The sequence below is a fragment of the Heloderma suspectum genome, chromosome 1 (genome assembly GCF_057233095.1).
Source record: "Heloderma suspectum isolate Gila_16-S chromosome 1, 16-S_ref, whole genome shotgun sequence".
In the NCBI taxonomy this organism is placed as follows: Eukaryota; Metazoa; Chordata; class Lepidosauria; order Squamata; family Helodermatidae; genus Heloderma; species Heloderma suspectum.
This window is the reverse complement of record NC_139458.1, coordinates 33,968,440-33,994,122: the sequence shown is the minus strand read 5'-3', so window position 1 is coordinate 33,994,122 and position 25,683 is coordinate 33,968,440. Positions and strand designations below refer to the sequence as shown.

The 25,683-nt window shown below is 42.1% G+C and overlaps 1 protein-coding gene across 1 annotated transcript in view; it reads right to left on the bottom strand.

Moving 5' to 3' along the window:
• ITPK1 (inositol-tetrakisphosphate 1-kinase) overlaps nt 1-25,683 on the bottom strand; it is a 183,598-nt gene that overhangs the window by 134,868 nt on the left and 23,047 nt on the right. Inside the window, exon 2 of the mRNA XM_084840337.1 lies at nt 613-637. Coding sequence (XP_084696463.1) covers nt 613-637 — 25 coding nt within the window. The remainder of the gene's footprint in view (nt 1-612; nt 638-25,683) is intronic.

Here is a 25,683-nt window from a genome sequence, read left to right as displayed (position 1 = left end):
AATCCCAAACCAAGAGAGAACCTTATGCTCCTGCCCATCAGAGTTTTGGCATTGCATTATTGAAGTGGCCATAAAAAACAAAAACAAAACAAAGAGAAAAAAATATCCAAAATCCACAGTTGGGAAATAGCCTTATTAATATTTATAATTAAGGAGGAGCTGTCCCCTTCCATTTAGCAACGATCCTATGTGCCTCTGTTTTTTAAAGGTTATATCAGGGGCACGATTTGGGTAATAGCTGGAAGGAACTGGAAGTAGGCATTGTGGATTTCATTAAGGGTCACCTACCTTTATTCTCACAACTGGAGCCATCAACAGTGCTGCTATGTTCTGTGGAAACCATGTGTTTTTGGTAAGTTTCCACCACTATCATACTGCATTGCAATAATATAGGTTTCTGATACTTACCGATAAACAGCATAAGCAATCTAAATCAAACATTGCAAAGCAAGAGAAACGCAAAATGCAAAGATGTTTCTGTCTACACCTTTCAGCCTTCGAGTGTGTGTGTGTGTGTGTGTGTGTGTGTGACAGAGAGAGAGAGAGAGAGGGAAGGGATTTTGAAAAACCCTTAAACAAAACCAGGAGAACAAACAAATCAGTGGTACTCACCTGTATGACTTCTATCCCTCTTTTCCTGAGGAAAGAAAGGGAAAAGAAATAAAATTATTATATAAGAAAATGCAAAACTAGTTATTGCTTACAAGTTTATGATAATTTAAAGTTCATGAGACTACAATCCTATATCCACTTACCTGGAAGTCAGTCCTATTAAACACAATGGGGGTTACTCTTGAGTCGATGAGCATAGGGTTTCTTTATAAATGCTCATGTAGAAGGCTATACAACTGTGACATACATAGCATGGAAGACAGAAATCCAGTCCATTAAACCAGGAGTGGTCAAAAAGTAGATCTCCAGATGTTTTGGACTTCAACTCCCAGCATTCTTGACCACTGGCCATGCTGGCAGGGGCTTCTGGGAGCTGAACTCCAAAACATCTGTAAATCTACTTCTACCCACTGCTACATTAAACAACCACCTTGACTTCCTATTTTCAAAATAAAAGATAATAACTACATCAATATAACTGTAGAACACTGGAACACGTTTCCCCTCATCTAGAAAAACAGCTTCAGCTACAGATTTAGGAGGTACGATAGTCAGTAACAACTTCACCAAAGAATCCATGTCATCCATCCACCCACAGCTCAAGTCATGTACTTTGGAAAAAGGGGTTAAGAGAGAAAATTATATTTTTTAAAAAAACCTAAATCATATTTCAATATAGACAGCAACAGGAACAAATAGCACATTCTGCATCATCAAGTTATAGATTGCATTTTTTCAAATAGAAGTTGACTAGTCTTAACTAGATTGCATTTTTTTCAAATAGAAGTTATTTCCATACACAATTATCTCAAGCATCTCAGGCTATCTGTTGCATAAAATAATCAAACTGGCGACAAAGGCAAAAATATTCAGCCATGAAATCATCCCCAAATGGTCTTATACATTTTCCCTCTCCACAGTGAAGTTTTTATTATGCTTTCAAAAGGCACAAACGGCAACAAACTGATGGCCAAACACACTCACAGTCTATCCAAAAACGCTTTATAGAGCCAATAAAAATGGTCTTTGCTGGATTGATGATTTACTAGGACCAATTCAGCTATGAAAATATCAAAGTTCAAATGAAAAAGACATTTTCTTGGCTATATACGTCATCTAGTTCACAACAGTAAGACAATTAGAAGTGTTCCTTAAATGAGGGAACGTGTGGGTGGAGGGGACAATTGACAGAGAAACTACTTTGATTTGGTGTGTAGTCCTTAAGAGCTCCTTCATAATACTAATTTATTTTTCACTTAGTTGAAATACACTATGATTCACCTTTGCAAACAGAAGCAGACGAGGAAACCAAATCAGCCATCTTGTATTACCTTTGCAAAAAAAAAATCTGCTGTTCAAGTAAGATCATTTACAGACCCAGTGTAGATGGATGGATCTCTGCCCCGTCTCCCAACCGTGACCTGTCTTTCTTTCCCTCATTCAAATCCCCTTCCTTTTACATTTTCAGAGTTAACTAGAAGAGAGGCGAGAAGGGAGCAGAGAGGAACAGTGAGGAGCAGTAGAACCCACAGGGCGCTCCATAATCACAGTTGGATCAGGCAATGGTATGTCAGTGCTTGAACACTAATAGAAAAGTTCATTCTTCAATATTGCTTGCTGAAGTAAGGCATAGAAAACCGGTTCTTGTGATCAGCCCTGTAGCTAAACAATCCTGATCCACTGATAGTAAAAGGGCAATTCCTAGGAATATGCAATGTGCATGTCTGCCCATATTCTTTTCCTGTGCAGACTAGAAGGAGTTAGGCCATGCTAAATACCTTGAACATAACTTTCCTAAGTAGCCTTTCCATCAAACGGTTCCCCAAGTGGCTTACAAAATCCACAAAATTCAACTTTAAAAATCCATTAAAAAAAAAACACACCTACATACGAAACATTTAAAAAACACAACCCCACAGCAACAACAACAACAACACCATAACACAAGAACACAGAGCAGATCAATAGTCTTTAAAAGTTTTGAGATAAAAGTCTTTGCCTGCTTCCCAAAATTTTGTAAACTGTTTCGCCAACAGGCCTCCTTGGGAAGGGTTTTCCAAAGTTGTGATGCCAGGACAGAGAGCACCCAGCTCTGAACAAAACATACAGAGTCTGGAGCAGAACCTCATTCAGAAATGGCCTGGAAAGAGCCAAGACATGGCCAAACTGTGCGGGCGCAGCCTGCATTGCTCTAAGCGTCCAAAGTGTTTGAAAGGGCAGATCAGCATAGAGCTCACTGCACTAAAACCAATTTGAGAAATCACCAGGAAATGGATGACTGGATCAAGGGACACAGTAAGTGAGATGTAGCTGATAAAAAGGCACTCCTGACTACATTGGCATCAAGGAACAAGACCAGATCTAGTATTACATCCAGATGATGAACCTCATGCATCACGATGTTACTCTCAGCTATAACCAGAAACCCCCTCCCAACTGCACAAGTCATCCTTCATCACCTCCTCCATCTCAACTGAATTCAGTTTGTTGGTTAACTCTAAACTAAGTAACACCATTCATCTGACATTCATTCCCAACCTGTTACTGCTGCTTCTGTATCTGTTGAAAAAGGAACACAAAAAAACTAGGACATTAGCTTTTCAATGACAGTACACCCTATACTCCCAAGCTCGCTTGCTCTCTCTCACTCTGCCAGACATTTCATATTTGAGGCACAACAGGATCTTGCAGAACTCCATGAGGAAATTCCCAAAGAGTGGGTGGAGGTAACTGCCAAGTCTCCCACCTCTGTGTAGATAATTTCCTAAGATTAAGGGCACAATCCTATGCATGTTTAGACAGAAAAAAGTCCTACAATTCCCAGCATTCCCCAGCCAGCCATATTGTCTAGAGAATGCTGGGAGTTGTAGGACTTTTTTCTGTCTAAATATGCATAGGATTGTGCCCTTAGTCATTTATGGAATTCTAAAGTGAAAAAAAAACTACAACCACCAGAGAGAGTTCAATCTGAGAACACATATTGGGGTCTTCACATTGTCTTAGAGACCAGAGACCATAGGATATTGCCAAGTTTCCCTTCTGAGGCCATAGACATTGGCACAAGATCCCCAAACATGGGTCTCACCACCACCATCCCTCACAGCTGCTGTGGAGCTCCAGCCTCAGGTGAGGAATGCAAATGAAGGGGAAGGGGGAGGGGACGTGCAGAGGATCCGCAGAATCCTAAAGCCTCCTGTTCCCCATCCCCACAACTCCACTTAGAGCAACGGAAAGGAGAAGTGAAGATCGCCTCCGTTGCTCCTCCTCCCCTACCGGGTGTCTGCTGGCAGAGCATAGGATGTTCTGATTAGGGTTAACCTCCTTGGATGGGCATAGGAGTGCTCTGTTAATTTAATTTCTGTATTTCTGTATTTATTTGCCAAGCACAATCACCTTAAAAAAAAAAAGAGGGAGAGAACGACTTCACCATTAGCAATTGAGCTTATATTAAATATTCCTTGTGCAGGAGCTTCTATCACTAGAGGAACAAAAACTGTCATAAATCAACGAAAACCCTATAGATATAATCCCACGAATTATCCTTTAAAACACACGTACACACACGTTCTTTTACTCCAAATTAAAATGAGTCTGGAATATTGGGTACCTTTCCTATTTCATTCACATAAACTGGGGCAGGCAACACACAGTCTGCGGGCTGCATGTTGGCCCCGGCACCCTGCTGAATTCTGGGTGTTTTTCCAAAAAAAAAGGAAAAAAGGCTCTTTTAGTGCTACAGACAGCTAAAAGGGTCAAATTTAGCTTGCAAACAAGCTAAATGTAACCGTTTTAAGTGGTACAGAGCGATTTGAAGAATTTCAGCAGCAAACCACTGATTTTGTTTTGTTTTTAAGAACTGGGGGGCCCCACGAACTGTGCAGCGCCCACTGGGGAGAGTCCAGGGGGCACAAATGGCCACCAGACTTCCTGCAGTTGCTCACCCCTGACATAAACAATCTACAGTGGACTAAATTAAGACCGATTTCTAGGGAGTTTCCCCCAGCATCTGCCTATTTCTAGCCACAAGATCAGGCAAGCCCCAGCTGGCAAAACAGGGCAACGTTTTGCACAATTAAGCCATTACTCAAGAGGTAAAATGAAGGAATGATATGGCACTACATTCTTAGAAAGGGCACAGCGTTCATATAACCTGACATTGCCCCAGGTGTAACACAAGAAGCTGCCTTATACTGAGTCAGACCCTTGGCCCAACTGGTTCAGTTATTGACAATGCCTGGCAATGGCTCTCCAGGGGTCCTTCCATCCTTACCTGGAGATGCTGGGCACCGAGCCCGGGACTTTCTGCACGCAAAGGATGTGCTTTAGCACCGAGCTATGGCCCCTCTCCCAGCAGGCAGATCAGAAATAATCACTGTAGAGTAATAACATCTTCCTCAAAACTTGTGCCATGACAGAATGAACATGGTTCAGTACACTACATGAGTGCTAAGTGACTCAGCAACAGTAGCAGCAAGTATGACCAAAGATGCAGTCATGGGGTTTCGAAAGGAATCCAAGTTATTTCAAGCCTACAGGCAGATTCTCACTTTGTTTGTTCTTGTGAATGCATACCTAAGAACATAAGAGCCAGCTGGATCAGACCATCAGATCAGATCCATCATATCCCGCATTCTGTTCACACAGTGGCCAAGCAGCTGCCTATGGGGAAACCCACAAGTAGGTCATGAGTGCAACAGCACCCTCCTAGTTGTGTCCCCCTGCAACTGGTGTGGTAGGCATACTGCCCCGATACTGGAGGCAGCATAGAGCCATCATGACCAGTAGCCATTGATAACCTTATCCTCCATGAATATGTCTAACCCTCTTTTAAAACCATCCAAATTCGTGGCCATCACTACATCTTGTGGAAGCGAATTCCATAGTTTAACTATGCGCTGTGTGAAGAAGTCCTTTCTTTTATCTGTCCCAAGTCTTCCACCATTCAGCTTCAAGGGATGAGCCCATCCGGTTCCAGTATTATGAGAGAGGGAGAAATTTCCCGATCCACTTCCTCCACATCATACATAATTTTGTACCCCTCTATTACTATATCTACATATACACAAGAACCTCATCAAGTATGAAGGGCACCCATGCGTAGAAACAAGGCTGTGTTTCCTCTTTTTTTTTAATGCTGTTTCCAATCGGAAAAGGCTAAGGTCACTGCTTTGGGGAAGGGCTGTGTCTCAGTGATACATCACTGATCTTGCATTCAGAAGGTCCCAGGCTTGAACCTCAGCATCTCCAGATGAAGAAAGGATCCAGGAGCAAGTGATGGGAATGGCCTCCCTGAAGACCTGATGTCGCTGAAAGTACACAATCCTGGCCCAGAAGGACAAGTGATGGCAGCTGCATATGCTTCCCATGGTGGTGTTTTTCTAGAAGTTTTTATCATCAAGTATTACAAATGTTATCAGATAATAACATTTCATCGGAACATGTTGGATACATTTCAATAAAGCATTCTTTTTACATTCACAAGCATTTAACAGAGTGGTGTTTTTAATAGATGTGCGTATATCAAAACAGGAGAATAATCCCCAAGAGTGTGTTTCCAGGCATATGCCTAAACAGATCCTGTTAGATAAATGGTTTGGCCCTGACTGGGTCAGGATTTTCTAAGCCACAATAGAGCATTTGGCCTATCACGTAGAGAGGCATTATAATTCTTTTCCTCTTGAACTTGTGTTACTTGCAGCCTTCCTGTTTTGGATTAGATTAGAGGGCTTTGGCAGCATACAGTCAGCAATGCATGTACTGCCCCCATTGAAGAACTTGCATAAACTGCAAGGCCATGTAAAGGACCTTCCCCCGCATGCGGAAACTTGGTATTCAGTTTTAAAGGCTTCCAACATGCATGAGGGTGGCTAGAATAAAGGGGGTGGGGGGAAGGTCCTTTACTTTCAGAAACTAAAAAGTAGACCTGTCACGTTTTCAAACCTCATAAAAGGAAGAGCTGAATCATGATCTTCAACACTGGGGGATTAACTTTATAAGAACTCTTGGCTGTTACCCCAGCAGGCTAGAAGACTCAGCTGTTTAGAAAGGGCTTATCACCCTTCCTTACATACCAGAGATTGTTCCCTGAAAATGAAATGCCACAGAAGAGCCAGACTTGTGATAGATGGGTCATGCCGAGAAAGCAACTCTCCAAATGACTATCCATATTTTTCAGTACTGGAATTCTCTGGATATAGAACAAGGCTAAAAAACTGTTGGCTTGCCCAGTCATCATCTCATTTTTGCCATGACTATCATTATCAGACCTGAAAACAACAGTCTTGCTATCTCCAAATTCACCTTAATAGTAGATGCTTAAAACCACACATACACACAACCAAGATTCAACACACAATGGAGATAGCAACATACTCTATATTCTTACTTCTAGTAATGTATTGCAAAGACTCAGTGCTCTTCCAGCAGGCTAGACATCAGTGGCCTTTTCAAAGAAAGACTATTATAGAAATACAACCAACAAAATGTTAATTGTCTGAACATTGGGCATAGTTCCCACAAGAGTTTAATTTTCATTCGCTAGAAGAGAGACAGGCTGGTCTTCAGTACAGTAAGGAGTGATTTTTTACTGGTGCTTTAATGGGAATTTCTTTATTGGCTCCATATTCACCTAACTCATATGGTAAAAGGTGAAGGTGTCCCCAACCAGTCGTGTCCAACTCTAGGGTGCGGTGCTCATCCCCGTTTCTAAGCCGAAGAGCCAGCGCTGTCTAAAGACGCTTCCGTGGTCATGTGGCCGGCATGACTGAACACCGAGGTGCACGGAACGCTGTTACCTTTCCCGCCGAGGCGGTACCTATTTATCTACTTGCAATTTCTTGCTTTCGAACTGCTAGGTTGGCAGGAGCTGGGACGGAAGACGGGAGCTCACTCCGTCACGCAGCACTCGGGTCTCGAACTGCTGACCTGCCGACCTTCCAGTCTGCAGTTCAGCGTCTTAACCACTAAGCCACCGCGGCCCCTAACTCATATGGAGGCCTCTCTTAAAGCAGATAAAAAGGCACATCATATACATTTTAGTGCAATAAATCTACAGTTCCTTAACCAATAGCTTGCTTTTTATTTCCTGGGTACCAATGAGAACTAGAAGCATAAGTCTTTGTTTTGTGTTCACACTGCACATTAAGTCAACTGTCTGTACCAGGGTCTTGATTTTTAATCTGGATGTGCTGGCATGATTTTTAAAACAACTGTTTAGTTGTGTTGTTTTTATACTTTCCTGTGTTATGCTGTGATTTTAGATTGCTTTTACTGATTATGTGATTTTTAAATTCCTTTTGAGTTTTGTGAGCTGCGTTGTAGGGAATTATCCTAAGTAGGATATACAATAAATAACTATCATCACTCTGTAATGGTCCTTCCAGATGGACAGCTCCTAGCAGTACCAACCAAAAAGCATTACAGCTATTCCATCTTTTCCTCCTCAACAATTTTTTTGTGGAAAGAAAAACGATTCAAGAAACAGTGAGAAATCACAGGAGGCTGTAAAATTCTGTGAATGAGGCACAGCCTCATAAAATAAAATAAAAAATAAAATAAAATAAAAGCCTCGTCTGGAAGCACCATAACAGATCAGCTCTTGTACAACAGAAGTAGCTGCTGCCTTCTGCTGCTCGGTGTAGCTACTGGGAAAAAGGTAAGACAGAGAATTCAAATAGGCATCACTGCCTTAAATTCACTCTGACTCATCTCGTTTCTCTTGCATTCTCATGAACTACAGCTGATAGGTCAGCTATATATAAAATCCAATACCCCTAAATCAAACAATCTTTTGGAGGAGGTGGGTAGTGGTTAGATTTTGACTATTTATCCCCTGGCACACCAGCTGTTTTTAAATCAAAACACTGGACAAGACTTGGCATCATAGAAGTAGTCCAACATGTCCACTAATCGCTCCACACTGTCTGCTGAAGTCATGCAAATCATTCCTGCATTGAGCAGGGGGTTGGACTCGATGGTCTTGTGGGCCCCTTCCAACCCTATGATTCTATGTCTATGTCTATCAGCAAATTGCTTTGTATGGACACCACATACAAGCCAAAAGGGGTCCTCTGCAATGACTCACTACTGCAATGAGATTTTTCAGCTCTATTAGAAGAGCAGTGATGACTGCAGGAGTATATACATATATAAAAAAGACAGTTTCAGCTGTAGCTGCTTTTCATTATATTTCCATGAAAGACTGTATTTAAAAAAAAATTGTCCTGGGGACCTTGAAAACTAAGGATGCAATCCTATGCATGTTCAGACAGAAAAAAGTCCTACAATTCCCAGCATTCCCCAGCCAGCTAACCCTAACAGAATTAAGCTACAATCCTATACAGTTACCTTTAAGAACAGCAAGAGAGGCCCTTCTCATTTGCCCACCTGTAAGATGGGTGACCACACAAGAGACAGCCTTTTCCATGGTGGTCCCACAACTCTGGAATAAAGTTGTCATCAGAGGTTCGCCAGACCCCACCATTGCATGTTTTTGAGAAGGCCCTGAAAACATTATTTTACTTCAGGTTTCCCCTGATATGTTCACTGTTGTTGCTGTTTTTTATTGCTTTTTAAGACTATATTGGTTACTATTATGTGTTCTATTATTGTACGCCATCTTGGGAGGCTCCTGTCCTGAAAGGCAGCCAAGAAATATTTTAAATAAATTAAATAAAATACCTGGGAGTAAGCCCCATTTAACTCAAGAGGGATTACCTTTGAGTAGAATATGATTGTGCTGTTAGTGTAGTATGGTGACCCTTGCGAATTGGGAATTTCACAAGATGCAGTTTTCTTTTTTGCTAACAGCTGGGCTAAGCAGTTCACATTTCAGGACAGACATTTTAAGTGGCAAAACAATTGGCTTGAATAAGGAAAGCGTCAGAAATCTAAGAGCTACTTTACATCCTGGAGGAACTGCTAACAAAATTCCCTCTATAACACTTCTTTGTAAACACATGGACTTGAGAACTATCCTAAGTCTCATCTACAAGAAAGTACAACACATGCTTTGAACAGTGCCGGATTTGGGAACAAGCCAAGTAAGTCATGGCTTAGGGCTTCATATTATGAGGGGACTCTAAATACTTTGGAGATAATGAAGATTTATTATAATTGAAATTGCTTTGTCTTAAATAATTTTTCATATAAAATCCACCACCCAAATTCTGAACCCTGACTTCCCCATCCCAATCTAAACCCAATCCCATCAACTTCCTTTCCAGGGCTGCTTACATCATCCACAGGTTGCCCAGCTTCACCTCAGATCTCAAGAGGAGACCATGGGAGCTAGCCTACCAACACATCCTAAAGTCCCGTTCCACACTAGGCAGCATCTCCGCTAATCCCCTCCTTGCCACTTTCCCACCCCCACCCATATACTGTCACACAGGACTGTAGCCAGCCTCAGTGATCTGGGGGCGGGGGACAAAAATATAAGGGGTGCTGTGTTGTGGGAATTACAAACTACCAGAGATAAGGACATAAAGCTTCTTTATTTCAGAAGCTTAGCAAACCTGAAAACTAATCCATCAGGCCACACTCAACAAATCTGGCTCCATCCTCTCACTTCCCCTTCCCTCCAGCTGCCTTCCATGCCTCTAACTACAATTCCCAGCACCTAACTCACCGACTACAACATTACAGGGGGGCAGAGATCTATGCATCTTTTACAAAGACCTTTTAAGGACTACTTTTATAGTATCATTGGCTAAGCAAAAAAAAATTAAGTCTAACAAAGATGAGAACTTTTGAAAGTGTCTTGACTAGGGGTGAAATAGCTCATTTGAGAAACTGAAGCAGTTATTCAAAACCTTCTAAAGAAAAATAAGTAAGCTGTATATATTCCATGTGCTGGGCATTCGCTGAATCTTGTAGGTCGTGCTGCAGTTGATTTCTGCCTAGATGCAGTAATCTTTATTTTTTTCTGTTGTGCAACAAATACACACTTTCTTCTCTGCCTCTCCGAAACACCAGGCATTATTCAAATAATTCTTGAGTCCAGAATCCACAGTACCAAAACATCTCTCTGACACTAGGTGAGACGCACATGCAAAGGCTACTTCAGCTATAGGCATGAGTTACAATTCAGTTATTGATGCTTTTACTCTTATCCACACTAATGATGGTGAAAAAGAAGGGAAACTTCTGTTCTTCTGGAAGAAATGGGAGAATTAGAGTTCGTGTTCATGTTAGAACTTTGGAAACACTTGTTAGATCAGTTCCACAAAACCAGTAAGCCCCTCCCTGCAGGACCCACGGATCGGGCTTAACACACGTTAACTCAGAGTTTTGATGAAACTGAGCTCAAAGCAAAAGGAAACCTGCCTGGTATAGACTACGTGTGTGTGTGAATAAAAGAAAAAGGGTAGAAAACAGGCAAGTCGATGATGGTGGTGCACCCAACGGTGATGAAAGGCTTTCCCCGAGAGACAAATTTGACATAAAATCCTTTATTCCAAAAATGGATGCCTCTGAAGTCAACTTCAAGAAAAGAGCAATCACATACGATAACGTTGCAAAAACAACACACCTTTTTGGTTGATTTAGAAGCCCCAGAAGGACAGTTGTGCAGAGCTGTAAACCTTCTGATGAAAGACTATCCTGACAATGCTGACATCCAACCTCATTGGGGAAATAAAACATTGGGGAAATAAAACATGTGCTTTATCAAGCAAAAATATTCAGATAAAGGACACTTATGCCACCAGAATCTGCATTAGGTCATCTTCCGAGACTAGACTCAGTTGGCTTTCCCTAACATAGAAGTAGTATTGTGGCTATTTTTGAGTCTAATGGTAACACACTGCTCAGAAGAGAGGTCAGTTACACAGCTGGAAAGGATTAAGAATGAACTGCAGACCTCAATGCTGCAAGAAAAGCTGCCTGCGCTAAGCATTATGTGCACGTAAAATGATACATTTCATAGCTTATCATTTGATGACATCATCCATGACTTTGCTCTTTTAAAATCATGAAAGAAAACGTTTTAAATGTGATGTTCAAAGAGAAGTGACTGTGCAAATTACTTTGCTGCTTCATAGAATCATAGAATAGTAGGGTTGGAAGGGGCCTACAAGGCCATCGAGTCCAACCCCCTGCTCAAGGCAGGAATCCAAGTCAGAGCATCCCTGACAAATGGCTGTCCAGCCTCGTCTTGAATGCCTCCAGTGTGGGAGAGCCCACCACCTCCCCAGGTGATTGGTTCCATTGTCGTATTGCTCTTACAGTCAGGACGTTTTTCCTGATGTTCAGCCGGAATCTGGCTTCCTGTCACTTGAGCCCATTATTCCGTGTCCTGCACTCTGGGATGATCAAGAAGAGATCCTGGCCTTCTTCTCTGTGACAACCTTTCAAGTACTTGAAGAGTGCTATCATATCTCCCCTCAGTCTTCTCTTCTCAAGGCTAAACATGCCCAGTTCTTTCAGTCTCTCTTCATAGGGCTTTGTTTCCAGTCCCCCGATCATCTCTGTTGCCCTCCTCTAAACCCTCTTCAGTTTGTCTGCATCCTTCTTCAAGTGTGGTGCCCAGAACTGGCCACAGTACTCCAGATGAGGCCTAACCAGTGCTGAGTAGAGGGGAACTAGTACTTCCCGGGATTTGGAAGTGATGCTTCTATGAATGCAGCCCAAAATGGCATTTGCCTTTTTTGCAGCCACATCACATGGTTGGCTCATATTCAGCTTGTGATCGACAACAATTCCAAGATCCTTCTCGCTTGTAGTGTGGTTGAGCCACGTATCCCCCATCTTGTAACTGTGCATTTGGTTTCTTTTTCCTAGGTGCAGAACTTGGCATTTGTCCCTATTAAATGTCATTCTGTTGTTTTCTGCCCAGCGCTCCAGTCTATCCAGATCACTTTGAATTTTGTTTCTGTCTTCCAAAGTATTAGCTATCCCTCCCAATTTTGTGTCATCTGCAAATTTGATCAGCATTCCCTGCACCTCCTCCTCCAAGTCATTAATACAAATGTTGAAGAGCACTGGGCCCAGGACTGAGCCCTGCGGTACCCCACTCGTTACCTCTCCCCAGTTGGAGAAGGTCCCATTGATAAGCACTCTTTGAGTCCGATTCTGTAGCCAATTGTGCATCCACCGGATCGTTGTTTCATCTAGCCCACTTTGAGCTAGTTTGCTCATCAGGATATCATGGGGCACTTTGTCGAAAGCTTTGCTGAAGTCGAGGTATATGATGTCTAAAGCATTCCCACGGTCTACAAGGGAGGTGACTTGATCAAAAAATGAGATCAGATTTGTCTGGCAGGACTTGTTTTTGACAAATCCATGTTGGCTTCGAGTAATCATGGCATTGTTGTCAAGGTGCAGTAAATAGCTTCCATTTACTAGTGCTAATCTGTATGAAGTTCTTGTGTCCCATTATGTTAAAAGTATTCAATTTCATATATGCTAAGTAAGAAATTATATTTTCATTTAAAGGTATACAATAATGAATATAGGATTACCGCAGGTCTGCATATGTTTTGTTTCGAATACCAGTATTGATTTTTCATTACAAGCTACATTACTACTTCTGTTAACTCAGTTCTGATCTCTGTAATTCCTCTTGTGTTTCTATAAATTAAAATGTTTCAGTTTCATATATGGTAATTAAGAAAGGTATTTGATAATGCACATAAAGCTTTTTGCAAGAACTACATTTTATTTAGTTGTTTCTCATTGCATCTTTCCCTGTGTATATATGCAAATATTATTTACCTTTCTATTATAATGTAATACACGCTTTTCTCTTTATTTTATTTTTTATGGTAGGGGGCCTCTGAATCTTGACATGGCTTAGGGCCTCAGCAAGTCTTAATCCAGCCCCGACTGTGAATCAAGAGGATCTTTGCAAGACGGATATGAGACAGATTTCTAAACTTACATCTCTCATCTCCACCCACAAATGAGAAATCATTCAAATAACTTGCTGTGAACATTTAATTTCCTTAAGCTACAATCCTATGAAAGTTTAAACAGGAAAAAGTCCTACTCTGGGAATGCTGAGATTTGTATGACTTTTTTTCTGTCTAAACATCCATAGGATTGCACCCTTAGCCATATCTGGATGTCCAAAGCTTGCCAAGAACCAAAGGATGATAGCTACAGTGCCTTGCATTCACTCTCCCCCCTTCCCCCACTGTTTGACTTTTCCACATGTTGTTGTGTTACAACCTGGAATGAAAATGGATTTAATTGGCATTTTTACTATTTGATATATACAACATACTTAACACTTTGAAAGTGCAAAATATTTTTATTGTGGCACAAAAGTTAATTAAACAAAAACTGGCATTTGTTTTTGTGGCACAAAAGTTAATTAAACAAAAACTGGCATTTGTTGGTTGCATAAGTATTCACCCCCAAGTCAATACTTGGTAGAGGCACCTTTGGCAGCAATTACAGCGGTGAGTCTTTGAGGGTAAGTCTCTACCAGCTTTGCACATCTGGATCCTGCAATTTTTGCCCATTCTTTTTGGCAAAATTGCTCAAACTCTGTCAGGTGGATGGGAAGCGTTGGTGAACAGCAATTTCCAAGTATTGCTGCAGATTCTCAATCAGATTGAGGTCTGGACTTTGACTGGGCCATTCTATGACATTCAGGTTCTTGTTTTTAAGCCACTCCAGTGTAACTTTGGCTGTGTGTTTAGGGTCATTGTCCTGCTGGAAGGTGAACCTCCATCCCAGTCCCAGGTCCCTTGCAGACTGAAACAGGTTTTCCTCTAGAATTGCCCTGTATTTGGCTCCATCCATCTTGCCCTCAATCCTGACCAGCTTTCCAGTCCCTGCTGATGAAAAAGTATCCCCACAACATGGTGCTGCCACCACCATGCTTCACCGTGGAGATGGTGTTCTCAGGGCAATGAGCACTGTTGGCTTTGTGCCACACACAGCGTTTTGCGGTAAGGCCAAAAAGTTCAGTTTTGGTCTCATCAGACCAGAGAACCTTTTCCCACATGTTTGCTGTCTCTCCCACATGCCATTTGGCAAAATCCAAATGGGATTTGATATGGGGTTTTTTCCCAGCAATTGCTTTCTTCCAATCACTCTTGCATAAAGCCCAGCTTTGTGGCACATCTGGGTGATAGTTGTCCTATGGACAGTTTCTCCCATCTCAGTTGTGGATCTCTCCTGCTCCTTCAAAGTTATTACTGGCCTCTTGGCTGGTTCTCTGACTAATGCCCTCCTTACCCAGTCACTGTGTTTTGGTGGACGGCCTTCTCTAAGCAGAGTCGTGGTTGTGCCATGTTCTTTCCATTTTGTACTAATCAATTTAACAGTGCTCTGAGGTAAGTTCATAGTTTGGGATATTTTTTTATAACCCAACCCTGATTGGTGCTTCTCCAGAACTTGATCCTGGACTTGTTTTGATAGCTCCTTGGTCTTTATGCCGTCTTTATTTAGATATGCTCTTCAACAAACTCTGGGGTCTTCCAGAATCAGGTGTATTTAACCTGAGACCATGTGACACTTGAATTGCACACAGATGGACTCCATTCAACTAATTATGTGACTTCTGAGGGCAGTTGGTTCTGCCAGAGCTTATTTAGGGGTGTCACAGCAAAGGGGGTGAATACTTATGAAATCCAGACTTTTCCGTTTTTTACTTGTAAATCATTTTGTAAAATATGTAGATTTTTTCCCCACATCAACATTATGGACTATTTTGTATAGATCAGTGACAAGAAATCCTAATTAAATCTATTTTAATTCCAGGTTGTAACATAACAAAATGTGGAAAAGTCAAAGGGGGGTGAATACAAGGCACTGTACTTTAAACCAAGCTGAGTTTAGCCCCAAAAGATTTCATTTAGGCTGGGGGTCACAACACGAAATACACTACTGCTCTTCAATTTGTTGGGTCTGGACCATAAGTAGGTTGCAAGTTCCATTAGTGGCATCACTAAAGACAAATGGTGGGAAGTAGTAGTACAAAGACAGGTTAGGGGGAGAAAAGAAGAAAAAGTGAAGGCATATCTACGCTACAAGTTTATACTAGTTTACCTAGTTATGGCTTCTCCCCAAATTCCTGGATATTGTACTTTGGCGCAGATATGAATATGCTTTTAAGCCCTGACACACACACAGAGAACTACAATTCCCAAGGCCTCCTGGGAAGAAATAACTTAAGCCAGTCTTGTCTGCAGTCTGTCTGTCTGTCTGTCCCTCCACCCCCACACACTCTCTTACACACACATGCAAAAGCAATAACAACAACAACAATCTAGGTTCCATGTTGCAGATGAGGGACAAAAGGTAAGCACTAGGTCTAAAAAGACTGAAGACTACATATAATAATAAATGAATTTCTTCATGGGAAATTAAGAGTGCCCCTTCATACCATTTAAAAACAAAAACTAACTTTCTAGTACTGCTGATGGGTTTGAGAGTCTCTAGAGACACAACCCAGTCTTGCTAGAAGACAAAACGAAATGAATTTGTCTGCAAGAAAGTTACCATTGGAAGGAGTCAAATAAGACTATTAATCCACCAAGCATCAAGGAAATTTAGAACTTGCTCAACCAACAGTGTTAAGAACCGATTCTTGACATCTGCACATTTTTAGTGCCAACTAATTTGACTGGAGCTAGATCTGTAGCAATACTGCCCCAAATGAGCCAAATTTAGCAAATATAGTATGGAGAAAACCATATTGTGCCTTAGGGCTTCTCCATGTGTATATTTTCTAATGCTGTGAACCAGACAACCCCCACAGCGTTCTATACCACTATTTGCAATCATGTAGTGGAGTTTAGAGGTTATAAAATGAGCAGATTGAATGCTCTGAGTTGTGTCACTTGCCATCTGCCAGCATGTTCCCTTCCTCTTTCCCCTGCTGTAGCATGATCACCAAGCAGGAGCCAGTAAAAGGGGAAGCAACGAAGGAGGAAGAGAAAGTTACACTTTAAGTTTCATTGTGTTTGCCCGTCTCTAGCAACCTGGGAAGGACTAACATGGGGAAGAGGTTCCCCAAGGAGCAGATTGTGTGTTATACTTGTGTGATGGCAAGTGACACAGAGACCTAGTTCACACATTATGTTAACCCATGGGTTATTTAATCTGTAGTTTGTTGTCCTACCCAGGGTTTCTCTGGGAGACTATTGAACAAACTATGGTGTGTTTTCTGAATCCCTGGGCTATTTATTTCCCTCTTTCTTTGCCTACTCCCTCCCTGTATCCTAAATGCCTTTGCGCTGCTATAGTACTGGCATGTAGAGTAGTTGTTTTTTCACCACTCTTGCCCACTGGTTTTTACCACTCTTGCCCGCTGCCTCTGTAATTTGGTGAAACAACCCACGAACAACCCATGGTACTGGGTTCACATGTAACGACAATTCATTTTTTTTTATTATTATTTTTTGTTGGTGGTTTTTCACAGATGCACAATCCAGAGCAGTTACTGCTGCAGTTACTCTGAAAGGGAGCTGCGAAAAGGGGTGTGGGGGAGCCTACATCTCTCTTTGGAGGACTTGCTGGAGTCTCAGGGAAGTATGGAATGGAAGCAGAGCACCCACAAGCGTCAGTTCAACACTTACAACCTTGAGGATCACCTTAAGTGGGCAATCTTGTCCGCTTTTCCCAACCTGTCGCTGTCAAATGGTGTGCAAATTAGCCTATATGCAATCTCATCTTGTCAATTTCCTTGTATGTTTCATACTGCATTTCCTTCCCTTTGCCAGCTGAAACATACAAGGATATAGTCAAGGCAAGGCTACACATATCTGACAGCCGCAAGTGCAAACTTGTGCAATTGTGAAAAACCAAAAATCATAGTAATTTTAAAAATCATGAACACATTTGCGCAAATGTCTGGTGCTCCCCCCAAAAGCCAAGGAATGAAAAGGGGTCACGATTGCAGCAGGGAGGGGGACAGGACAGGCAGACAAGATGGGTTCTACCGCACAAGACACTGGGATACCAGGTGGAAGACAAAGGGAAGGAGGGATATAACAACCCACGGTGAGCCCGATTGTCTGTCAGGTGCACCATGAGTTGTTCTGAAAATGAACCACACCACGTTGCTAATTCGCAGGGTGGATTGTCGTGTTGTGCTGATGTGGTCATTAAACAACCTAGAATTTACAATGTAACAACAAACCATGACCTGGTTCACACGTAACCAGGTAGAACGATCTATCGAAGATAGAACGATCTATCAATTCAACAATCAAGGGGTTGCCATACACAAGCAGGCATGCTGTCTGCAGCGTGTCTGCCACCTCCACGTTTAACCCACAACCCACGACACACTCGTTTGTAGGTTGTGGAATGTGACATGTAAACCCTGACTTCTGGGTTGTTTAGGGGCTAAAAATCCCAGCCGTTAACCCAACAACAACAACAAACAACAACAAACCAGGAATTAACCGCTGAGTTGTTTAGCCACTAAACAATCCAGTTGTCTGGGTTCAGATGTCACACTCCATAGCCTACAATGGAGCTAATCACAGGTTGTGGAGTAAAAGCGGAAGCTGTTTATGCACAACAACTCATCGGTTGTTTAACCGAGGGGTTGTCGTGATGTGCAACCAGCCCCGATAGGTTCTCTTTCTGGGTGTTCGTGGTTAACAAACCATGGTTTGTTAGCATTGCTGGGTTCACATATCATGACAACCTAGAATTAACATCCCATGGGTTAAATAAAACATGGGTTAATGTTATCTGCAAATCACGCCAGAAACTGACCAGGGATGCTGAAGAGGCCAAGCATCTTGGGGAGGATATTATCTGGAAACCTCCAAGCTACCCAAATGGATGGTCCACACATTTGCTCACCACAGCAACCACACCTCTCTGCTCCAGCTGGAGTCTCTGCCTTTACCTCCAACTTCATACTCAGAACCTTGCAAAGTCAAAGAATACCCCCGCCTTCCTTGTGATGTGGGATGAATATTCACATAATGAAGATATCAAGTTAGATGAGTTGGTTCTGTGAAGATTCATCCAACATCACAAGATAATCATAAACTATATTTTTAAGCAAGTCTATTATTATGAAGTTCACATAACCGTTGATACACAGGTCAACTGTAACCACATTAGCTAAGCTAAGTAAGACTTCCAGGTCGTTTTAAAGAACAGAAGTACAAAATGTTAAGTCTGCAAACCACACATGCCTTTGAGAGACATCAGCACTGATCAAGAACAAAAATTAAACCAAGTTATTCCGTCCTAAGCTAAATAAGTTAAAATACATCCTAAACCTGGTGAATAAAATCTAATTTTACCAACAATCCTACCTGCAAAGTTGAGCCAGAGCACTTATTAATTTGATCATGTTTGATTAAACAAAATGTTCTTGTGCCTAATACCTTATAAACAGCTTATCCAACCTGGTGCTTTGCAGCTGTGTTAGACGCTATGTGCTGGGGATAATAGGAGTGCCTGGATGGCACTGGGTTGAGGAAGGCTGGTTATAATCTTTGACATTCATCCTCACAAAGCCCAGTGGTATTTGCATCAGGACTGTTTCTATCTGATATATAGAGACACGAGGCTGAGAGATTGTGATTGCCCAGGGCTGCTGTCCAGTAAGATACAAGCCAAGCCAAGACTTGAACCCAGGTATAAAAACAAACAGTCTGCAGTACAGACTTGAAAACAAGCTAAATTTGTCTGTAAGCCTCCATAGCAGTCTGCTGCCAAAATCTGGTGTCCAGGTTTTTTGGCTTCAGCGGCACAGCAGTACCAGAGGATCGGGGCGGGGGAAGTCGAATGTGGCCCATAGGAAGCATTGAAGGAGGAAGCGAAAGTGGTATATATCACTTGGTCTATACACTAAATCATGCACGTTCTCGATTCATTTTGTGACTAACCTTCCCACTGAATTACAAAGAAGGACAAAGGTGGATGAATCATTGTCTAGTAACACCACATGCCCATGCACTAATAGGTCAAATGACGGTTGTTCTGAAGATTTCAGAAGAGAAGTGATTTGGGCTCTAAGCAATGAAGACACTTTGCCTCAGTGGAAATTTCCCATTAATTATAAGGAGCTACACTCACAACTAATGTAATATGAATTAAGGTGCCCTATGAAGACTGCCAAAGAAGAGCAGACTGTGCAATATAAGGATCTTATGCACAATACAACCTTGTGTACAACATTCTGTACAAGTTACAAACATCCTTTTTGCTCCAAGAAATTCGAAATTCGAAATACAGTATACTAGCCCATTCTTATGGGTTCTAAAGTTCATTTAATCAAAATTACACTATCATTTTGGTAAGTGTGCCTGCTGAATCAAATTGACAAAAATAAGGGGCACATAATGGCACTTAGACCCTAAGCAAAAGAAATGGAATCACTAACTGGGATATATTTTGAACAGTCAGACCCATAAAGCCTTTGTTAAATACTGCAAAGAGTCTTGTGGTGACTTAAAGACTGACAGGTTTATTTTTGTGGACACTGTCCACTTCATCAGATGCATGAAATGTTAACCTCAAATAGGAAGATCTACATACACATGCTGGGGGTAGAGTGGGAAGAGAGGTAAACTGTACTGTCAGAGGGAAGTGAAATGCAAAGAAGTACAGACAGTGACAATTACCTTAATGGATGCCATTCACAAAGTGTTGTTGGGTGATAATACAGACAGCTGGTTCGCATGTCACAGTACCAGTTCCTGAATTGTTTAACCCAGGAATTGCAGGGATGAGCAGAGTACATGAGCCACACACTTGTCATTTCTGCTATTAATTAATAACCCAGGAACACCGAGTTCCTGCGTTGCTTTGTAATGTGCAAACTCAGAAACTCAGGGTTGTTTCAGAGTTAAACAACTCAGAGTCAATCCAACAATTGGCCATGGTTTGTTGTTGAGTTAGCTCTGGATTGTTTAACCCATGAACAACACAGAGTTTCCTCGTCTGAAACTGGAAACTGAAATTGGAAGTAACTGAAATCACAAATGGCTTGCACAGGACTTGTGCGCTCTGCTTCTCCCTGGCAATTAATTGCCGCCATCCAGCTCTCTGTATTATAACCCAACAACGTTTCCCCCCACCCTACCTTCAGGACGTGCATCTAAATTTGCCAATTTGAGGTTAACACTTCATGCATCTGATGAAGTGGACAGTGTCCACCAAAGCTTACTCCAGAATAAAATGTGTTAGTCTTTAATGTGCTACAAGTCTCTTTGTTGTTTTTGCCACAACAGACTAAAATGACTACACTTCTGGAAATTGTTAAATCGTGCTTTATCTGATGAGCAAGACAAAGAAATGTGTTAAAACAGCAGCTTGGTCGCCCCCTTTTTTCTTGAGCTGGCCAATTCAAGGACAGCTTCTCCTCCCAGACTTGATGGAGGCACATGGCACAATGCTGACAAACAAGGCTGATGGTGTAGTGTTGAAGAATGGGGTGGAGGAGATTGTGGAAGTGGGAAGGGAGGCCATATTTGAACATGACTTTTAATATCTTCAGTGCTTTTGGTCAAAGAAACCTCCCACAGATTCTTGGGTAAGTTTTAGCCCAGTTAGTAACTCATTCAAATAAATGCTTTTGTTTCTGTTCCCAGAAGAGTAACTTGCTGCAAGTATTTCAGCCATACTTCTCTTTTTCAGTTGTTCATAAACAGCTGTCTCTGTCCCCGTTTAGCTCTGAAATGTAGTTCAAAGCATGAAAATGAATAAAACTTGATGAATAATTTAGCTAACCAGGTGACATTTTTGCTCCGTGGAATGTAGCATAAACAAAAAGTTGATATAGCTGCTGTTTATCAGGCAGAGGATCAAGGTTATCTAAGCACAGCTTATTTATCCAAGACGATCTTACCCACAGATTCCCCACGACGTCTCTTAACAAGCCTATGCACATATTGTAAGCATCCTAACTCTGAGAGGTTTATGAATTTGATATGGAAGCAAAAATACATTTTGTCTGAACAGTTGTTCAACTGGGCACTTATAAACACACACAGAGAGCTATCTTAGTAGTGTTAACACACCTCACACACATTCTCTTCTAGTTCCACATAGGAATTTCAATCTTTCATATTTACAGCTGGCTAGATAATTCAAGAAAAGTCATGTAGCTTTATACTACCAAAAATGGCTACAGGTCACTTATATAAGCACTGCAGAAAGGATTGCAAGAACAGAGAAAGCAGCTTTAGCAGCTACCGAAAAACATATGTAGCCAGCAGACTCACTGATTTCTAACTCTAATACAAGAGCTTTAACATCCCCCTCAGTTGTTCCTGCAGTGAAAGCTACACATTTAGATCACCTCATTCTAACAGGACTTAGCACACTTGAGAATGTGTTTGCCTTTGCATTGCTGGTCCACCATTGAGCCACCATGCTATAGCCTCTTCCTGAGGAAATTGCCGTTATTACTCATATTACTTTTTAGTCACTAAAAGCATCTTATGCCCTCCCCTATAAGTAAAGACAGACATTTATTGATTTCATAATCCCAAACTGTGGTTAACTTGCAGTGATGAAACCTTCAGCAAGATTGTAACTGTCAAGACCAAAATCTATCACAACATCTGGATCTTAAGACTCATGTGATTGAAGATACACCACTTTTTATGGCCAAAGATACTCACGGAAGCAGGGTGTGTCTGACCACCTTTGATTTCCCCAGTGGATCTGCTCTCTGTTTATACTGAGGTGAACAGGAGGCAATTACACAGTTGAAGAACAAGCAAGAATGGAATTAATATCAAAAAATGCTGTTAAGGACCCCAGTAATCTAGTGGGAACACTTCAGGTGGACTGACCGCTAGACTGCTCTTGGTTGCAGAAGTTTTATTATTATTTACTTCATTTCTACACTGACCCATAGCCAAAGCATTCTGGGTGGTTTACAACAATTCATAATAAAAAAATACAACATAATAAAAACAGTCTTAAATTTTTAACAGAAAAATCAAAACAATGTAAACAGCTAAAAGCAATTTAAATAAACAATGTTTTTCCTAATAGAGCTGTTCAAAAACAGCAAACATAGACACCCCATCATATACTGTTAAATGCCTGGGAGTAGAAGGTGGTCAGAATCATAGGGTTGGAAGGGCAAGACCATCGAGTCCAACACCCTGCTCAATGCAGGAAGCCTGATTCGGAGGCAGTCCCCATCCAAGTATCCAAGATCAGGTGCATCCAGTCCTTTGCTGGTCTTTACCAGCCACAAAAAGATGCAGTGTCGGCGCCAGAAGTAGAATAATCATCATTTTAAGGTGCAATCCTATGAATGTTTTGACAGAAAAACGTCTAAACATTTAGACGTTTAGCTGGCTGAGGAATGCTGGGAGTTGTAGGATTTTTTTTGTCTAAACATGCATAGGATTGCACCCTTAACCAATCAGTTCTTGGCATCCTAGCCCAGAACACTTGCGTTAGGGCCCACACTACTGGCATAGTTTCAAAAGTATCCTAAAGGTCTAGAGCAGCCTGCCCCAACCAGGTGCCCTCCAGATGTCCTGGACTGCAACTCCCATAATTCCATGGCCGATGGCCATACTGGCTGGGAATATGGGAGTTGCAGTCTACCACATCTGGAAGGTGCCGGGTTGGAGAAGGCTGATCTAGTGAAAGTCAACAGCTTAAACCAGGGGCAGTCATCACGGTGCCCGTGGACACCAATGTCCCCCCAGACACCTTTCGTGGCACCTGCCAAGGTGTCCTACCCTTTCCACTTCTTCTTTTAATTAATATATTTTCTTACCAGCAGCAGGGATTGCTGTGAACTTGGTTGGTTCAAATAAGTTGTTGAGTGTGTTGGAGCTCAGACCCCATCTCTACCTTGTTCTCAGTCTTTCAGGCAGGTAGTCCTTTGCCACACCTCCTATGGCAGCCATTTTGTGTTGGTGCCCAGGGCAGATTTTCAATTTGCTAAATGTGCCCATGGTCCAAAAAGCTTGCCTACCTCTGGCTTAAGCTCATGCAATTTGTGGGGCTTTACTTACCACAAAATCATCACACCTTCTTAAAAGTAGGCCTGACAGAAATGAACTAACCATTCTAGTACAAACAACTTGCATCTTTCTACCCATGTTCATTTTTCCTGAATGTCACAGAGGAACATTTGCTCTTAAGCTTCTTTTCATTTAAGACACTGCCATTCAAGAAGCTGAGTCGCATTCTTGAACCTTGTAAAAGCCAAAGACATCCTGGCAGAGGGCTGCTTTGCCTCTAGATAACAGTGAGGGTGGCACTTTACCATGCTGCAGGGTAACCCAAATAAAAAAAGTTATTGTGAATCATTTAATGCTTAAAATACAGCTAAAAGCAGCCTTCCCAACCAGTGCCCTCCTGGTGTGTTTGGTTACAACTCCCATCATCCCCAGCCAGTCTTAGAGGGTGCCTGGTTGGTGCCTGGGTGAGGTAGGCTGACTAAAAGGCAACTTTTAGAAGACTGCAAGGAAAAATATTGGCCAAAGAAACACAAGTTGAGAACAGCAGAGCATCAGACGTCAATCACATGCTTCCTCCCTCCCCTCCAATAGATTTAAGCATGGATACATCAGCATTGTCCTTGCTCTAGTTAGTTTTAACATGTTTTGCTTTCAACTAGGCCTGTGGAGGAATTCACACAGGAGGGGAGAAAGAGCACAAGATGCTGAAACCCAATCCCAACTCCTTAAACACAGCCAAGTCTAAGCCCTAACAGCCAGGAATGGTCACACAGCCGCAATCATTCTATACAACAGCTAGTGGAACAGTTAACAGGAGAGGCTTGGGTTAGCAAGGCTTATGAGACTGCTACTGCTTTTGTTGTCCCAAGTAGCTCGCCACTGAGATTTACAAGGACTGCAGGAACAATTCTGGTAGGAGCAACTCGAGCCCTCTCCTGAGCTTCAGGATACAGTCCTTACTTGGAGAGACCAAGTGCAGCAGCAAAGGAGGTCCTAGGAGTTGCATCCTAGGACTGTCAAAATCCGAATTTTTCAGGAAGCAAAGAAAGCAGCGAGCACCTTGCCAGGTGTAGCTAAGCACAAATAAATACATGGAGTGTTCAGCAATTGTGAACTAAGGCACAAAGGAGAAAGTAAATGTAGTAGGTGTAGTCAGGACCACAAGAAAGCCTCATGAAAAATAAAGAGCCACCCTACTGTCAACAATTACATAGGGGTGGGCAACTTCGGGCAGTGGTGGGGGCAATTTCATCCTCCCCCGTGCAGGCCACCCAACACACACAGGTGCCAATAGCAGGAGAAGCCCTCCCCCCCAAAAAAACCCCAAATGGCACCCAGAGCTGCAACGGAGCCCCCAAAGGGTCAAAATCAGCTTGCAAACAAGCTATTTTGATTCTTTTAACACTCTGTAGTAGCTCCAGGCGCCATTTGGTTTGCAAAAAAACCCCACTTTTTAAAAAAGATTTATTTGGGTCCCTCCCAAATTGGGTGAGCACACTGGGGGGCTGCAAGGCCACATGTGGGCTGCATGTTGCCCACCCTGTGTTATGGAGACACAAAAGGGCCATATTTAGCTTGAAAACAAGCAAGATTTGGCACGTTTGAGTTTGCTGCCACCATGGCCGCCATCACTGAATTTTGGCAATGCAGGGACCACACTCGATGCCACCAGGATCACATGTTGCCTACACCTGAAAAACCTTGGCAGCAAATCACTGCTTTTCCCCATTGCCCCAAGCAAGCACAAGTTACATTGCACAAGTACTGGTTTATGCTAGCACCATGTCATTAGCACCTACAATCATACATTGCTAACCTGACTGTACTTAGCTTTTGAAGTTTAACATAGTCACCAGATTTAATAAACTGAATTCACTAAAAAAAAAAAAGAGGTTTGCTTAGGAAAAGGAGGAGGGGGAAGAAATGAAAAGCCATGGCCCAGGCTAATGTAACACAATCCCATAATCACTGTTGCATCATTAAAAGCTCAAATAATTATCTCCTGCAGCATACGTCTGTCATCCTGGCTCTAGAGACCCCACATGTAGCCAATCGCTTGAGATTCTTAAGGAATGAATAACATGTAGTGAGCTGAAAATATCCTCACAGGAATCCATCTCCCACTGGAATACATTAGTACCATTCTTTGGCTGTTCTGAACAAAACAAAGCAGCCCTCCCCCTCCATAACTGTAATTTAATTATTC